General features: G+C 31.3%; 3 protein-coding genes across 7 annotated transcripts in view; 2 read left to right on the top strand and 1 right to left on the bottom strand.

The window, feature by feature from the left end:
- Positions 1 to 341: 341 nt before the first annotated feature.
- Positions 342 to 2,980, top strand: LOC116339832 (pickpocket protein 28-like). Its single transcript, XM_031765900.1, has 8 exons — positions 342 to 440; positions 502 to 977; positions 1,038 to 1,242; positions 1,308 to 1,575; positions 1,969 to 2,090; positions 2,141 to 2,380; positions 2,449 to 2,691; positions 2,969 to 2,980. Exons 1-4 carry the CDS (start codon positions 376 to 378, stop codon positions 1,564 to 1,566), a joined length of 1,005 nt encoding a protein of 334 aa, XP_031621760.1. The 5' UTR covers positions 342 to 375; the 3' UTR covers positions 1,567 to 1,575; positions 1,969 to 2,090; positions 2,141 to 2,380; positions 2,449 to 2,691; positions 2,969 to 2,980.
- LOC116339833 (pickpocket protein 28-like) lies at positions 2,981 to 4,095 on the top strand. The gene is made up of 3 exons (XM_031765901.1): positions 2,981 to 3,441; positions 3,502 to 3,703; positions 3,765 to 4,095. The coding sequence occupies exons 1-3, from the start codon at positions 2,982 to 2,984 to the stop codon at positions 4,057 to 4,059; spliced, it is 957 nt and encodes a 318-aa protein (XP_031621761.1). The 5' UTR covers position 2,981; the 3' UTR covers positions 4,060 to 4,095.
- A 4,985-nt stretch (positions 4,096 to 9,080) lies between these two features.
- LOC116339784 (regulating synaptic membrane exocytosis protein 2) overlaps positions 9,081 to 15,655 on the bottom strand; it is a 41,178-nt gene continuing 34,603 nt past the window's right edge. For 4 of the 5 annotated variants that reach the window (XM_031765825.1, XM_031765826.1, XM_031765827.1 and 1 more), the window contains exons 21-22: positions 15,418 to 15,585; positions 9,081 to 15,311 (exon numbers count right to left, since the gene is read on the bottom strand). In XM_031765825.1, coding sequence (XP_031621685.1) covers positions 15,105 to 15,311; positions 15,418 to 15,585 — 375 coding nt within the window. In that variant the 3' untranslated portion in view covers positions 9,081 to 15,104. The remainder of the gene's footprint in view (positions 15,312 to 15,417; positions 15,586 to 15,655) is intronic. The other variant, XM_031765829.1, reaches the window with a different exon arrangement.

The raw sequence follows: 15,655 nt of genomic DNA, 5'->3' as shown, positions 1-15,655 counted from the left end.
CAATCACCATTTGCCCGCGAATTAAAGTATTAAAACAAAAATTGGATATATCGTCAAAGTTCAGAAATCAAGATCAAGCACTATTTGAATATGAACTAGCAGTGAATTTATCGAATACTGAGTAAGCCAACTTGCTGAATATAAAATATGTACAGTTAACAAGCGTATGGTTTTAATAGGAAATCACAATTTTCTGCATTAATGCACTTCTGTCCTGTGTTGCATCATTTTCTACCAGAGGATTACAAAGATAATTTTGTAAATGAGACCATTTATGATATAATTGAAGACAGTGCTCCAAATCTCGACTATTTGATGCGTGAATGTCGTTGGCAGCAACATAGAATTAACTGTTTCGATTATCTCTATCCAGTGATGACTAGCGAAGGTCTGTGTTTTAAATTTAACGCATTAAATTCGGATGACATTTACACAGATGAGTAAGTTTATATGTTAGTACATTGGTATGTCGATGCATCTAATTGCATTATATTTTTGTAGAGTGGTTTCGGAAATGATAAAAATGAGGAAAAGTCCAAACGTGTTAGGATGGAGTTTAGAAACCGGTTACACCCAAAAATCAGACCAAAAAAATATAAAGTATCCAAATACGGCTGATGCGGGGCAAAAGAATGGCCTTGAATTGCTTCTTTCTCTTTTTGAAAATGATTATGACTTTATGTGTAGTCAATTCCAAGGAATCTTAATTACACTTTCGGTACCAGGCGAAACAAGAATTGAATTTCAAAATTCTGCTAGTATAGAGCTATCAGAAAATTATCGATTAATTATCGAGCCTAAATTTTCGGATATTTCGAAAGGACTTCGCCGATATAAACCAGAACAACGTGAATGTTTTTTTAACTCCGAGCGACAATTGCGTTTCTACAAATTTTATACTAAAGACAACTGTGTTGATGAATGTTTTGCGAATGTCACAAAGAAATTATGTGGATGTGTACTATTCTCGATGCCAAGTATGCCAATTTTAATTGAGTTCCATTGGGAGATAAATTCATTGATTTATTTGTTTAAAGGGGATAATCAAACGAAAATTTGCGGTGCAGCTAAAATTAAATGCTATAAATATGCTGTCAGAAAATTGTATTCTCTTTTTGGACAGATGCACTTAAAAGAATGCAATTGTATTGATTCATGTACATATATCGAATACAATTTAAAAGTCGAACAAAGCCATTTATATATGGAAGAAACCACACGCTCTCAAACGAATAACACAAGGTAAGAATAATTAGAATCTACTAAGCAGCTAATTGAATATTTATATATCTCATTTACATTTTTAGCCAACGCCAAGTACATTTGTCTATATTTTTCAAAGATTCATCAGTTGGGGTAGTAGAACGAATGGAAACATATACGATCACCGATTTTTTGGCGATTTGTGGTGGTTTGCTTGGAATATTCTTGGGCATTTCACTGTTGAGCCTCGTCGAAATTATTTATTTTGCCACTCTTCGATTGTTTTGGATCATTCGCCGGCCGAGAACTGAAAATATAGAGACACCACCTGACATACCACTTCCGGAAAATCTAGATGACTAGCATCGAGTGGTTTGTTAAAAAAATATTTTTGTTTGAACAGACTGTTGAGATATTTCCAGCCAGATGAATCAGCCCTGGGCCTGAGCTAACGTCAGGCGCTGAAATGGAGTGAAAACAATACACTGACAAAACTAGGGTTATAATTTTGACAACATTGTTTTGTAAATGCTTACATTCCAACGATTATTGTCGATATATATTATATGCTGTCAAAATCATAACCTTAGTTTTGTCAGTTAAGAAGTGATTGTTATGGTTTAAGAAACACTTCCAGTGCTACAATCACTATAACAATCATTTCTATTGTTTTCAATCCATTTCAGCGCCTGATGTTATTTGCCTGAGCTGATTCATTTGGCCTAGAATATCTTTGTATGAAGAATCCAAACTATTTTCATACAGATAAATCTACTACGGCGCTTTTGCTATGTGATACGGACATTTTTCGTGGAATACTGTCGGAATAGCAACATTCATGGAATTCGATATCTCGAACCCAATAGAAATTTACATTGGAGTGAAAAGTAAAGACAAAAAAGTAATATTATGCGTTATTTAATTATGTGTTTTTTAGGCTCTTGTGGTTAATTGCCATTGGCATTGCATTTGGATATTGCGGCTCAGTTATTGAAAATAAATACACTAAATGGCAAATGAATCCAATCAAAATAAATACAAGCGATACCAAGGAACGACTTCAATCGATCCCATTTCCAATGGTTACAATTTGCCCCAAACTCAAAACTAGAAAATCTGTGTTTGACATAACTGCTACTCTCAAATCACTTCCACGTTCGAATTTATCTGAGGAAAGGTGAGAATCGATAAAAAATCCCTTTGTTTCAATTGATTTGTTTGAAGCAATAGCAAATATTTTTTTAGCTCGAGGCGATTAAAGGCTTTGACTCATATCTGTCCAATTCTGTACAATTACATTACATTCGAGGACTATGTTGCAAGCGAATCAATTTATGAAACTATACAGGACATAGCACCGACATTTGAATTGGATTGTTGGTGGAATAATGTTAATGGTTGCTCGGAAACTGTGATACCAATTTTGACTGAGGAAGGTCTTTGTTTCACTTTTAATGCTTTAAATTCATATGAAATATACACTGATGAGTATGCTATGTTTATTGTTTTCGGGCCATATCATATTTGCCAAATTTTTCTTTTTCTTGCTAAACACATTTAATAACATACAACCAATTTTTCTCGCGAGAATATGATGCAGCCACTGATAAAATTGGATAAAATCTTGCGAGATACATTGATTGTATGCAACCAAATATGTTGAACAAAAATTTCCTTTATCAAGTGTGAATTGGCCCTTACATGTTATTTTCATAAGTTTTTCAATATAAATGAAAATTCATTTGTTTCTCATGTATGATTAAAGAATGGCTCCCGGAATGATGATTGTCAAAAATAATCCAAACGCGTCCGGATGGAGTTTGGAAAGTGGATATTCAAATCCATTGGTTTTTAGGAAAAACTATCCATTTCAAGCTGGGAATTATAAACGAATCAATTTCATGCATACAGTGCTTCAAATAGACTCAAATAATTACGAGCATAAATGCAGTGGTATTGAACAAGGTTTTAAGATAGTTTTATCAATACCTGGCGAAGCACTGAGAATGTCACAGAATTATTTTCGAATCACACAGCTTAGTTTCATTGAATTGGATCCTGAATTGATAACAACTACAGACAGATTACGCCACTTTCAACCAAATCAACGAAAATGTTTCTATGGCGACGAGCGACGATTGCGGTTCTTTAAAATGTACACCGCAATAAACTGCGAAGAGGAATGTTTGGCGAATTTCACCAAGATAATGTGTGCATGCGTAAAATTCTCGATGCCAAGTAAGTGTCCACATTGAATTTATTTGCAAAACAAAATTTAATCAAATTATTGTTCGACAGGAGATGAGAATACAAAAATATGCGGTGGCGCAAAGATGAAATGCTTGAATGATGCACGAAAGATATTCTGGGCAACGATTAGTGGAAAAATAGTTCGAGACAAATGTAATTGCTTGCCCGCATGTACAGTTATCAAATACAATGCTGAACTACGCAAATTAAATTTAAAAACTAATATTCGTTCAACCAACTTCAAAAAGGAGTAAGATTCTTATTTATGAAATCCATTTTTTGTACACAATTTCATCTTCTCTCGATTTTAGTCATATACTTTCATTAGCTAAAATACAGTTTAAATTGGCGATTGTGAAGAAATCAGAGAAAATTGAGTTATACAGTGTTTCGGATTTTTTGGCAATTTGCGGCGGTTTATTGGGAGTATTTGTAGGCGTATCGGTCTTGAGTATAATCGAACTCGTCTATTTCGCCACTCTTCATTTATTCTGGAAAATTCGATGTGCGCCGTCGGTGAATGCTGTCGGACCATCTAATGGTGAAGTAGAGAATATCCCTTCAACGAGCGATCAAAATATGTACATTGAAGACATTGAGAATTAGAAAAAAAGACATTAAATTCACATTAAATTAGTAATAATTTAGCGATATACGATTAACAATTATTTGGTTCACTCAAATAATGATTTTGTAAAAAATACCATTCAACGAAAGTTTGAGGCAATTTCGAATCAAAATTCAGTACACTTTCCATGCAATATTTTTGTTTTCCATTGAAATTTCTTGTTGGTGAGATTCTGTATTTTGACAAGAAAATAATATAAAGTAAAAATATGCTTGGATGTTTTAAATTAAATAAAAATCTGATTTGCTTCGTAAAGCACAAAAACTATCAAAAATGTCAATGAAATAAAAAACCTCGACACTAAGCCGTTAACATAAATTAGTCAGAGCTAATTCAGTGAGTCTCCTGTCAACCTCAGTTATTTTGTGATTTGGATCTCTTTATTTGTGGTTTTTTCGCTCTCTATCCATCTCTCTCTCTCTCTCTCTCTCTCTCTCTTTCTCTCTCTCTCTCTCTTCGAAGAAAAAAATCGATTTAATGACGAAAAAAGTGAACAAACATTTCCACTTGTTTTACTGTCTCGTTCGTCATTCATTTGCTTTATTTTATTTCATCGGCGTCATTTCATATTCAGTTTATGTGAAATTCACGAGAATTTGTGTTAAACGAGCGCGCTATGAACAGGACAATGTCCTCATTCAGCACTGTATTTTGTTTGTGTTTTTGATTCAGTTTTGCCCTTTTTATTACCTATGAATTGTGCAAATGTGTTTTTGATTAAAATTGTCGTGAGAGGCTTGGCTGCAATTTGAATTAAAACTACAACAATCACGAAAAAATGCAAACATCTTTTATTTATCCCGTTATTGCACTCATAAAATCATGCCACACATATATACATGCAATAGCGTTCGATACACATGTTCGTATATAAATGAACAAAAGCCATCCATTTATTATTCATTGCATATTATTACGTTGACGTTGCAAATTGGCGAAATACATTCATGTTTGTTTGTTGCTCTACATAGCTAATTAATGTAAAATTAGCAATGAATTTGAGCCATGCATGCAAAATGAATTAGAACAAAATGTACAATTTATAAAATATTTATTATTATCGATTGAACTAGATTTCATATTTTTCGCTTTTTCTTCTACAACGCCGAATATGTTATCACGTACATTCTTCCTTCATTTGTGATGATAAAACGTTTTATCGTTTGCTGACGCCGTTCATCCATTTAAAAAAAGGTGCATGGGATGTTTCTACGTGCCAAAAAGGGATTTACTATAAAAATGCACTACCAAAAAATCTAATCGAAAACAACTACTACACCTTCAATGGCCATTATCATTCATATTTGATGGGTATGCTCTAAAGCAAAGTGACTTTTATTTAAAGTCATGTTCTCTGCCATATTATTTATCCGGTCTAATCATAACTTTTTGCCACTTTGGCTCGTAATGCAGTTGTAGTTTGGTGATGCATACGAAATGCGTGAATGATATATGATATTTTATTTGTCCCAGGTGTTCTATTATCCTACTCCTTTATCGTTCTCTATCTCTTTCTCTCCCACTCTATCACCCTCTATCTCGTTTCTTCGTTAACATTTCTCACTTTCGCCAAACTACAACCCAATTTTAATCAAAAACTCTAAACTCATTCAATAATACTTATAACTTCATCACACTCCAAACATGCATGGATTTTGTTGTCGGACTATATATCGTTACTCAGTTGTTGAACAAGAATAAGTAAACAATGCAATTAAATGCATATAAACAATGTGCTCAAAACGCTCAGCGACTCAATGGCTCCAAAATCTGCTTTACAACTTGAATTTCATTACAAAACAAACACGATACAATCCAAACCAATTGAATCAACTGCTCATTGGGCGAGTTCAAATTAATCTTGTGTTTAAGTAATTATATTTAGTTTTAAATGGTATTTTATTAAAAGTTGTACACTCATTATTTTCCAGCCAATATTTTGGTGAGTGTTTTTTTTATTCTGCCCTGGCATTGAGTTAGAATCAGTTGGAAGTTGGCGTAAATATTAGAATAAATAAAATGCAATGTCTGCATTTATTCAGGCCAAATGCTCGCGTACACGGACCACAGCAGGTGCTTTTTCAGGTAAACATAATATGATGACAACGGAGTGTGACTATAGTGCATTCTGTTTTTTTTTGAGTACCTTCACCTTTATATGCACCGACATATGCCCGAAAATTTTGTTTGTTTGCGTCATGCATTCATGTTCTTTCGACACACACATGAACAACATATGTTTGTGCACACATACACGATGCTTGCACGTATCGTCCGTATCTCTGTTGCACAGTGCATTTTATTTATTTTGCTCATTCGACTGAATATGCATTTGAACAAAATGCCCAATGTACAGTGAATAAAATGTTCACACTCTATGCTCATATCCACTGACAGATTGTACAAAAAGTTCCGTTATCAGCATTTGAAATGATGTCATGCTGATATTGTGTATTTACATGCAATATTACGTTGATTAGTCATTGGTTCAATGCTATGTAATTTCTTCATTAAAACTCATTTGAAAATTGAATTCATTTGCCATTTGATGTCGTTTTCATGCAAATGGGGGGAAAAATAACCAAGTCAAATGCAATAAATGTAGTTTTGAAATCATAATTTCATTTGTCACTATGATGTCATGTATGTGCGTCGAGTGCTGTTTTCAACTGAATTTTCAATATTTATATAAGAAATCATGCAAATGGAAAATGCTCATTTACCCACTTACCTTTTCCATTTTCATTTAAGCCTGATCGATGCTCTCATGGTTACTCTATATGTATGGAAAATAGTAAAAACGACAGAAAAAAAAAAACACATTGCAGTTATTTTCATTTACGCATTCATTTATTTTTGTTCATAAATTATGACATTGCATAATTTCATTATTCGTACGAGATTTATTGGTTTTGCTTTCTTAATGTTAAGAGCTTGGTTTTTATTAAATTTGTTTTTATCTTATAAATTAATCTCTTCTTTCATTAGGTTTTTTTTAGTTATTTGTTTTTTTTTGGCTTGGAAAAACTCTCTAATCATCAATAATACTTAAATAGCTGATTTTTCTTTCTATTGAAGGTTCAGTGAGATACATTTGTTTTTTTAATTTCGAAAAAAATTTACACGATCAAATTTATGGATGTTAAAATAGCCATCATTGGCTTGCGTACGGTTAATCCGTCGCAGTATGCTCACAAAAAGTTCTTTTTTTATTTAAAATACGATCCGAATCGTATTTGTGCCATTATTTGCACGTATCTTTATTCGAACGATTTTATGAAGATTTTTATTGGTATTTAAATGTACATCTCTGTCACACTTCAATGCCAATGCACATTGTCGATATCAATTGTGTAAACCGAATTTGATTTGTGATAGAGACTACACTTTATTCGGCTCATTTTGGAGCATTAAATTATCAACGATATCAACAAGCATCGTTTTATTTTTATTAATTCAATTTTTGGTTTGTCTTTGAATAAACAATGGATTCGAAAGAGGTAAAAATGCAAATCAAGCATTTTCCTTCCTTTTATATTTATATTTATATCATATTTACGTTTGGTGTGTATGATTTGTTTGTATTCAATTTAGTTTTAAATTTGTTATTTTGTTTAGCTAATTCTTATGAGATAATGTTTTTTTTTGCTGATTATATCAAAGCATGACATGAATCAGTCAGTCGATTGTGTCATACTGAACTCGATTCTGGTTTTGATATTCGACGTCTGATTTAAGTCATGATCGGATTTAGTCTGTGAATGTGTGTGTTTGTGTGTGTGTGATTTATTTTTTTTATTTGGATTTTATTTTCTTTTGTTTTCATTTGCAATTTTAACTAATTTTACTTGGTATTGTATATAGTAGTGTATTGGTAATATAAAATTTAGTTTTTTTTCTCGATCTTTATAGATATATGTTTTATTTTTGTCCACAATGTATTTAATCTTTCTTTTCTTCGCATGCTGATTATATGTATACGCACCAAATACGATATATGATACGTAATCATAATGAATGATAAATATTTGGTTTGTCGAGTGAATTCGTGGTTATTCTTTTTCTTTCTACCTCTCTCTCTCTCTTTCTTTTCATCGCGCGAATCTGTCGCGGCAGAAAAAATTGATTGATTGAAAAAACAATTAAATCAAATGAAGCATTTTCAGTTCAACTGAAGCGCAGGATAAAATGCATGGAATAAAAGCCTTTCGATTAGCCAATCGAATTTATGAACTCTAAATAACGAGAGGTAATGAACAATTTGCATTCCATCAAAAATCATGTGTTTTGCATTTTGCCAATTGGAGAGGATGATATCACACACTGTTTTCAAAAGGTTTTTAATTTTAAGAATTAAACAATAATCAACAATTTAGCCATATGCTTGAGTCAAATGTATACATATAAATATATTTCTAATCACTTATTGGGCCTGGTTTTATGCTTAATTTTTTCTTTTAAATGTATGAACGGCTCGAAAACTGGTTTTGACAATTATTTTTCAATGTAAAGTATAAAAAAACGAATGTTATGTTATTGCATTGTGTACGGTATTAATATGGATTTGTTTGAAATTCATTTATTGTTGTTCATTGATTTGAGTGGGTTATTTTTGAGAGGAAGTTATGGGTATGTTTTATTCACTTGGAAAATTGGACACTATGTCAATCGATACGCTAATTTATATTTATCACTCAAAGCCGTTGTATAGCGATTTATCTCCATGTATTTATGTATATATATGCGTTTGGTAAACATGAGAGCATTTTTTGATTTTCAATTTATAGCATTTAGTTTTCAACTGACTTGGTTTGTCTTTCATTCTATTACAAATAACTGTACATAATTTAGTGATTCTATTGAAAAAGGCATACAAGAGGTTCAGTTTATTCACTTTTCTTCTTCTTCGTGTTTTTTTTTTGTTAAACTAAAATGTACAAATACATCTCTTCACTTTCGATCCATTCATTTTATATGCATCTATGGACTATTTATTTGCTTTTTTTTTCAACTATTTTGACTGCGATTGTTGACGATATTTTTTTCACAGATCGCTTGTAATGTGTGAGTGTGTACTAAACAGATTTTCAATTCGCATTTATTGTTGTTGTGTGGCTGTTAGCGTTTAGAGACTTTGTAACGGTTATCATTTTTTTGTAATTTGGTTTTTATTGAAGAGTTTTCGCTCTATAAAAATGTGTCGTTTATTTCACTGCTTTTCATTCACTATCTAATCGCCTCTTTCGCTTTGTTCTTGTTTTTTTTTCTTTTAAATTTTATTTAGCTAATTTTTGTTTTTTCAGAGCGTTACATCACATGTATTTATCTACCCGTAAAAAGTAACATAAAAAATGTAATTTAAATGCGCGCCCAACACGTGTGTACGTGCAATGGTTTTGGCTGCAAATTAGAGAAAGAAAAATTAAATACATGCAATTTTCTTTTAAATACATGGAACTTTTTAAGTTTTATTGTGTGTGTTAAATAGATTGGATTCGATCATAAATTCATTCTATTATAAAGATATTAACATGAATCTCACAAGAAAGACTCTTATAGTTTTGAAATGAATAAAAACCAAACTAAAGAAAAAGCCCTGTAGCAAAAACGGTTGACAACTTGAAAATTAACAAAAAAACCGCACATTTTCCACGCATCAGCTAATTTCACGATTTTACCAAATTCCATTTCACCGCGTAAATTGCTTTATGTGTGTATGTGTGTGTTATGTCGTTTTTTGTTCTTTTGTTTTTTAATAAAATGTGTTGTCATAATTTATTTATAATGCAATAATATTCGTAAAAGCTTTTCATTTGTTAGGTTTACCTTATATTTTTTTCTCATTTTTTTTTCTTTGTTTCGTTTAAAAAGTACATTTTTGTTGCCATTTTAACAAAAAACACTAGGCATTGAAAAACACATTTATATATAAATAATATACTTTTATTCTTCTTTTTTTTCCTCAAGAATTCTTATCTCCATCATTGTTTGAGTCTCTTTTTCGTCAATTTCTGTTCACAATATATAAAGATTCTGTAATATAAGTATATTTGCAAATGACTCTCGGCGCGTGTATGTTTAAACGTAAAATTTGTGTTTTTAGTGGACATTAACCTTTTTTTTTGTTATTGGAATTTAGTGGACTGTCGATGAAATTTGAGCTTAATTGCATCGTGGATTGTGTTTTTTTTACAATTTATTTTTTCTATTTTATTTGTGTTGCATTCGGCAAATTTATAGGGGCATTCAATAGGGTGCAAAAAAAATGTGTGTACACATTATGAATAACGCAATTGAAAAGAGAATTTTTTTCCCCGCGTGAAATCAAATCGAAAAGCTATATATTCATTTTGAGTTTTGGAAGAAAATGGATGTATGGAAATATTGTTTCCGTCGTCATCGTCAACCACGTGCGAAATAATAATCGAAAAAGGAAATTGTGGCGGGTCAAATCAATTTCTATTTTTTCCCACTCATTCAAACCTGACCAACCATGTTGTCTCCGCATTTGAACCACAAAATAGTGTCAACTTTAAGTTTTGTTACTGAAAATCCACCACAATGGCATTCGTCGCGCATTTTTCCCTCAAATTCCATTTTGGCTCATCAGCCAAAGATAAAGATCACCCACAAGTCATTTTTGTTTCCTCGTCTTCGGCCATAAAAACAATGTCAACAAATGTAAAATGTTCTTATTTACAAGTGCTTTAATATCAAGTTTACATTTCGATCATGATGAACGATTTTGATTGGCGAGTGTATATGTATTTTGTGTGGATAAATGAGATAAAAAAGATAAAAAAAAAACCATTGGTGATCATTGAAGACTGAAATGAACCAACTGGTTGTGACTGCATTTCATTGCCGCATGCCTATTCAGTTCGATCATTAACAACAATTCGATCACATAAAACTGCATTAAGATTGGCGTGAATCTATCTGGGGGAAGAGGGTTAACTTAGATTCGTTCCAAACCTCACTGAAACGAAACAGAGAAAACGAGAGAAACAGAGAAATATAAAACGAGAGACACAATAATTTCGGTGTTTGATATATTTTATTGGTGTGAATGTGCTTGATTGTGGTGGAATAAATCCAAATGGGCTACTGGGTGACTTGAAAGCGTGAACAATAAAGGTCAGTGACATGAATAGCATCGGTTTTGCCACTTTTTTCAAATGGTTTTATGTTTTATATGCTTTCAATTGCTTGTTAATTGCTACGAGTAATGAAATTGGATGAAATTATGAGAAAGTTTTTTATTTTGTGACCACGAAAAATTGTGTATGTTTATCTTGATTCTGACAGCATTAAATCTATCAGAGCAAATGATAACGGTTTGTGAGATGATACACCATTTCAAATGGTAAATGGATACAAGAAGTTTAATGGCGACGAAATGCATTTATGAAACATACGTATGTGCGTTACTATGGTGTCTAACAGAAAATAGTGAGAGAATTGAATGTGTTTGAAATGACTCGGACGAAGCGAATTGAAAATAGTGTTTTATGTTCATTGATTTTATTACGGTTGTTCTTATTTGATCACAAATTGTGTTTGGATATGTATGGGTTTTGTTTCTAGACAAAATTCTAAACGCATCTACGATAAACAATCCCGAAAGTTCTATTAATTTTTTTCGAATGGATGTTTTCATTCTAGCGATAACTGTCATCTAAAAACTTAATTCGGGAGATAAATCATTTATAGCAGACATTTGATTAAATCGAAGAATGAAAGCGCGCCACAAGTTATGTTTTTTTTTTTTTTAATTTGAAAAAAGAATGTGTCTCCTTGCCCGTTCTTACCTCTTTTATGTACAATTTTCGTTATGAACGGATCGATACTTGCGATTATCCAATTCATTTAAATAACACGAAGAAAGAGACTACAGAATCTATGTTGTTACGAGTGTAATAAATGAAATTTATCGGATAACAGAAATAAATATTCAATGATTACTATTTATGTTATAACCTTCAATACTTGATTAATATTTATCAAACAAAGCATTTTATCCACAAAAAATTATGCGTCGATTCATTTTATTTGTTAAAGAGTGCCATTTAAATTTCAAAATGTATTTTTTTTCTTTGTCTTGTAAAGATGATAACAATGTGTATTGGTGAATAAAAGTTCCTTAGTTTTAAGCATTTTGTTAGGTATGTTCATTTTATATTCGCGTTTATGTTTCGGCGTACAAATTGAAACAGAAAATAAACAATCGAATCATAAAGAGTTTAATTTATAATGAGAGAGAAAAGAAAACACCATTTTTGTTTGATAACAATCCGTTTGAATATGATGTAAGTAACTATATAAGAATAAGATGTACGAAAATTCATACACGTTTACGAAAGGCGAGGAGAAAAAGGTAAATGGATCTCTCAGTGCTAAAAAAAATCGAACGCACTTTCAGAACATTTATTATATTGGTTGCCTTTATGTTGCGGGAAATTGGATTATTTCACAGGAAAGTTGTTTACATCGTCACTGGAAATTCCACTTTAAACATGTACAAATTTTAATAATGTTGTGTTTTTTTTGTTCATATCTTCATGATTCACGATTTCACAAAAGTTTTTATATTCTGTATTTTTGTTTATGTTGTTATTAAATTTGATTTCACATTTACACAATAAATCTTATTACTTATTTATTTGTTTATTCATAATTTTGTTTTTATACTCTCTTGGCGAGAGTATGCAAATGATTAATTTACAATGATTAAAAGGTTGCCTTCTAGTGGTATGCTGAAATGATGTCGTCTTCTTTACTCTTTTTTTTAAAATCATTTTTAGTAGTTTTATACAAATTTAGGCCATTATAAATTCATTTGAAAAACAAATTAGTTTTTCTTTAATACAGACGAGCGCACATTAGAAACACGTTCGGTTTAATAAGTATTTAATTTAATGGAGGAGTCTAACGATTAAAACAGTTGTTTTTTTACGAATGTCCAATAAGCAAATTGACTGACTAATTAATTCTGATCTAATCAAATCGTGACCTTTTTTCACACAGAGAAAAAAACGGAATCAAGCGATGAAATGAACTAGTTTTTTTTGTTAACGTGCCAAATTAGACACAGTCGAATCAATATGTTTGTTGTGTATAGCATACGTTTCTATTTCATAGAAAATCGAAATAATTGGTCAGTCACTTTGTTTACCATGGATCGGTTGCCAAAATATGTTTGATCGAAATTAAAATAAAATGAAAAATGGGTATGCTCTGTTAAAAGAGACGCGCGCATAAAAACAAAGCCATCATTTAAAAATATTTACAAGCAACAATGAAACGTAGATTGAAATTGAATAAGAAGTTAAAGTTAAGAAGAAGTGGATAGGGCCAGAGTCCACATTATCATTAACGTTGATAGAAGAGTGCTCTTTTTTTGTTACTATATATACTACGGATCAGTATCGTCTTTTCGACATTTTCTCTACTGCATCTTTTCTCATTGAAAAAATATATATGTATATATAGTGTTTTATTTTATATCTTGTATACAATTTCATTTAAATTGTTCCACAATGAAATCAATTTCGTATTTCCTAACTCACACATTCATTTGCTTTTCTCTGCGTTCATCAATTGATGTTCCGAGACATTTTTGTTATATATTTTAAATTGGTTTCGTTTTGGTTTTCATTTGTTGCATTAAAGTTGCTGGTTTCATTTGATTACAATAAAAGGTGCAAATGTTATCATTCATCATTCATGATCTATAATATAGCAAATAGTTTTATCTGTGGCATAATCAATCTCTAGATTTGTTTCCCCTAAAAACATATTTTTCTTCGCTGTTTACTCTGTGCTAAAACAAATTTATATCATTTTTTCTCAGAAGGTATTCACGATCGAATGACCAAAAGTAAAAGAAAACTTAAAAAAAAAATCCTGATCAAAATCGAAAGAGCAAAATCACCAAATTCAAACACAATTCCAGTATAAATCAAATGAATTTGCTAATTTTGTTCTCATCATTCCGAATCAATATTTGTTCCACTTTTATTTTGGTCATTTGCTGGTGAATAGTCTTTTTTTATTCATTTCAATCTCATTTATTCCGCTAGAGTAAAATCATAGAGATCAAATAATAACGTTATTGTCATGTTCAAGATTTAAATAGATTCTTGTTTGTTTTTAGATTTTTTGGTTGTCTTATTTGAAATTGTCCCTTTTCTTAAGTGTTGTCATTCAATTTATTCATCTTTGTAACTTTCAACTATATCTCCTAAATAAATGTTTTTTTTTTGTTTGCATTTTAGATATCTCTATGCTTAAATTTCTTTTTTTTTTTCATTTCCATTAAACAACATAGCATTTTAACAAATTACATGCACTTAACCATTCTAAAAACGTTGCTTCACTTTGCATAATATTCATTTCATTTATTGACTGTTGATTGGTTTATGGTTGATTATATCATTGTGTATTTTGTGTGGCCCATCATTTCATAGCTCACATACTGTCTTTTCACTTTTTTTTAATTTTTTATTTCGTTTCTTTCTTCTTTTTTTTCGTTTTAAATGCAAAATACATACAAAAATATGTGACTGTTTATTATTGCAGTATTGAAAATATCAGAGACGGAAAGCGGTAGCATAAAAGATGAAGAGATAGAACATGCTGCATATTTTTTTTTTCTAAAAAGTTCAGAAACAGAAAGGATTTGTTGGTTGGTTGTGATCGCTTTTAGTGGGGTGGTGCTTGAACAATCCATATCATTTTATTGTTGATTGTTTTGAATAGTATATAGTCGCTTGTGTGTGAGTGTGTGTGAGTTTTATTGTGTGTCGATGAAAAAAAGCTCGTTTCATATATAGATTTGTATTGTATTATTTTAGGAAGAATTCTATATTGCTGAATATGTTATATGTGTCTGTGTGTGATCGAGATATTTTTTTTAAGTGCATCAACGTAAAACCATGATGACTGCTACTGTTTTTGTTTGTTGTAAATCAATCACTATTGAATGTTCGAAATGATGGATATTTTTTATGCAGATGCTAAACTAAAGTTTAAGTGATTCTAGTGATGTAATGGAAGAGCGTCTAGATAAACTCATAGATGACGTTATGACACTGACCATCGATGAACTTGCGAATAATCGATACCAGCCGATCACAATATTTGACAAATTTATATTATCTAACTCGATTAGGGCTGCGCCCATAAACACTTTTTTGTCCATTCGACTATAATCGCCCCATACAATCACCTTGTGGAGAAAATTAGAAAAAAACACACGAGTGAACGATTTTTTAAAATAACTTTTTTAGAGAAAAGATAAAAAATGGTTTAAAAATCGAAATAAATCAACTCACCTGGAGCAGACATCCGGCAAATGGTTCACGAAAAACTAATTGTTGTTGATATAATGGATCGAGCGTTCTACGAGCTGTCACAGTTTTCAATTTCTTTATTATCTTTTTGCCATTCAATAAATACACTTTTACACAAGGCGCTGGAACCACTTTTGATCCTGGCCGTAACTGAAACAGACAAATAATGTAAATAAATGAAAATAATCAATATCTATGCATAATAACAATGCTAGCGTGG

The sequence above is a fragment of the Contarinia nasturtii genome, unplaced genomic scaffold, assembly GCF_009176525.2.
Source record: "Contarinia nasturtii isolate CC-2019 unplaced genomic scaffold, AAFC_CNas_1.1 Cnas_scaffold_533, whole genome shotgun sequence".
NCBI classification, from domain to species: Eukaryota; Metazoa; Arthropoda; class Insecta; order Diptera; family Cecidomyiidae; genus Contarinia; species Contarinia nasturtii.
This window is presented reverse-complemented; position numbering and strand designations above follow the sequence as displayed.

Coding starts and splice junctions, on each gene's coding strand:
- LOC116339833 (XM_031765901.1), top strand. CDS start 2,982: ATGATGATTGTCAAAAATAATCCAAACGCGTCCGGATGGAGTTTGGAA. Junction 3,442..3,501: donor CGTAAAATTCTCGATGCCAA/GTAAGTGTCCAC, acceptor ATTGTTCGACAG/GAGATGAGAATACAAAAATA. Junction 3,704..3,764: donor TCAACCAACTTCAAAAAGGA/GTAAGATTCTTA, acceptor TCTCGATTTTAG/TCATATACTTTCATTAGCTA.
- LOC116339832 (XM_031765900.1), top strand. CDS start 376: ATGACTAGCGAAGGTCTGTGTTTTAAATTTAACGCATTAAATTCGGAT. Junction 978..1,037: donor TGTACTATTCTCGATGCCAA/GTATGCCAATTT, acceptor ATTTGTTTAAAG/GGGATAATCAAACGAAAATT. Junction 1,243..1,307: donor TCTCAAACGAATAACACAAG/GTAAGAATAATT, acceptor TTACATTTTTAG/CCAACGCCAAGTACATTTGT.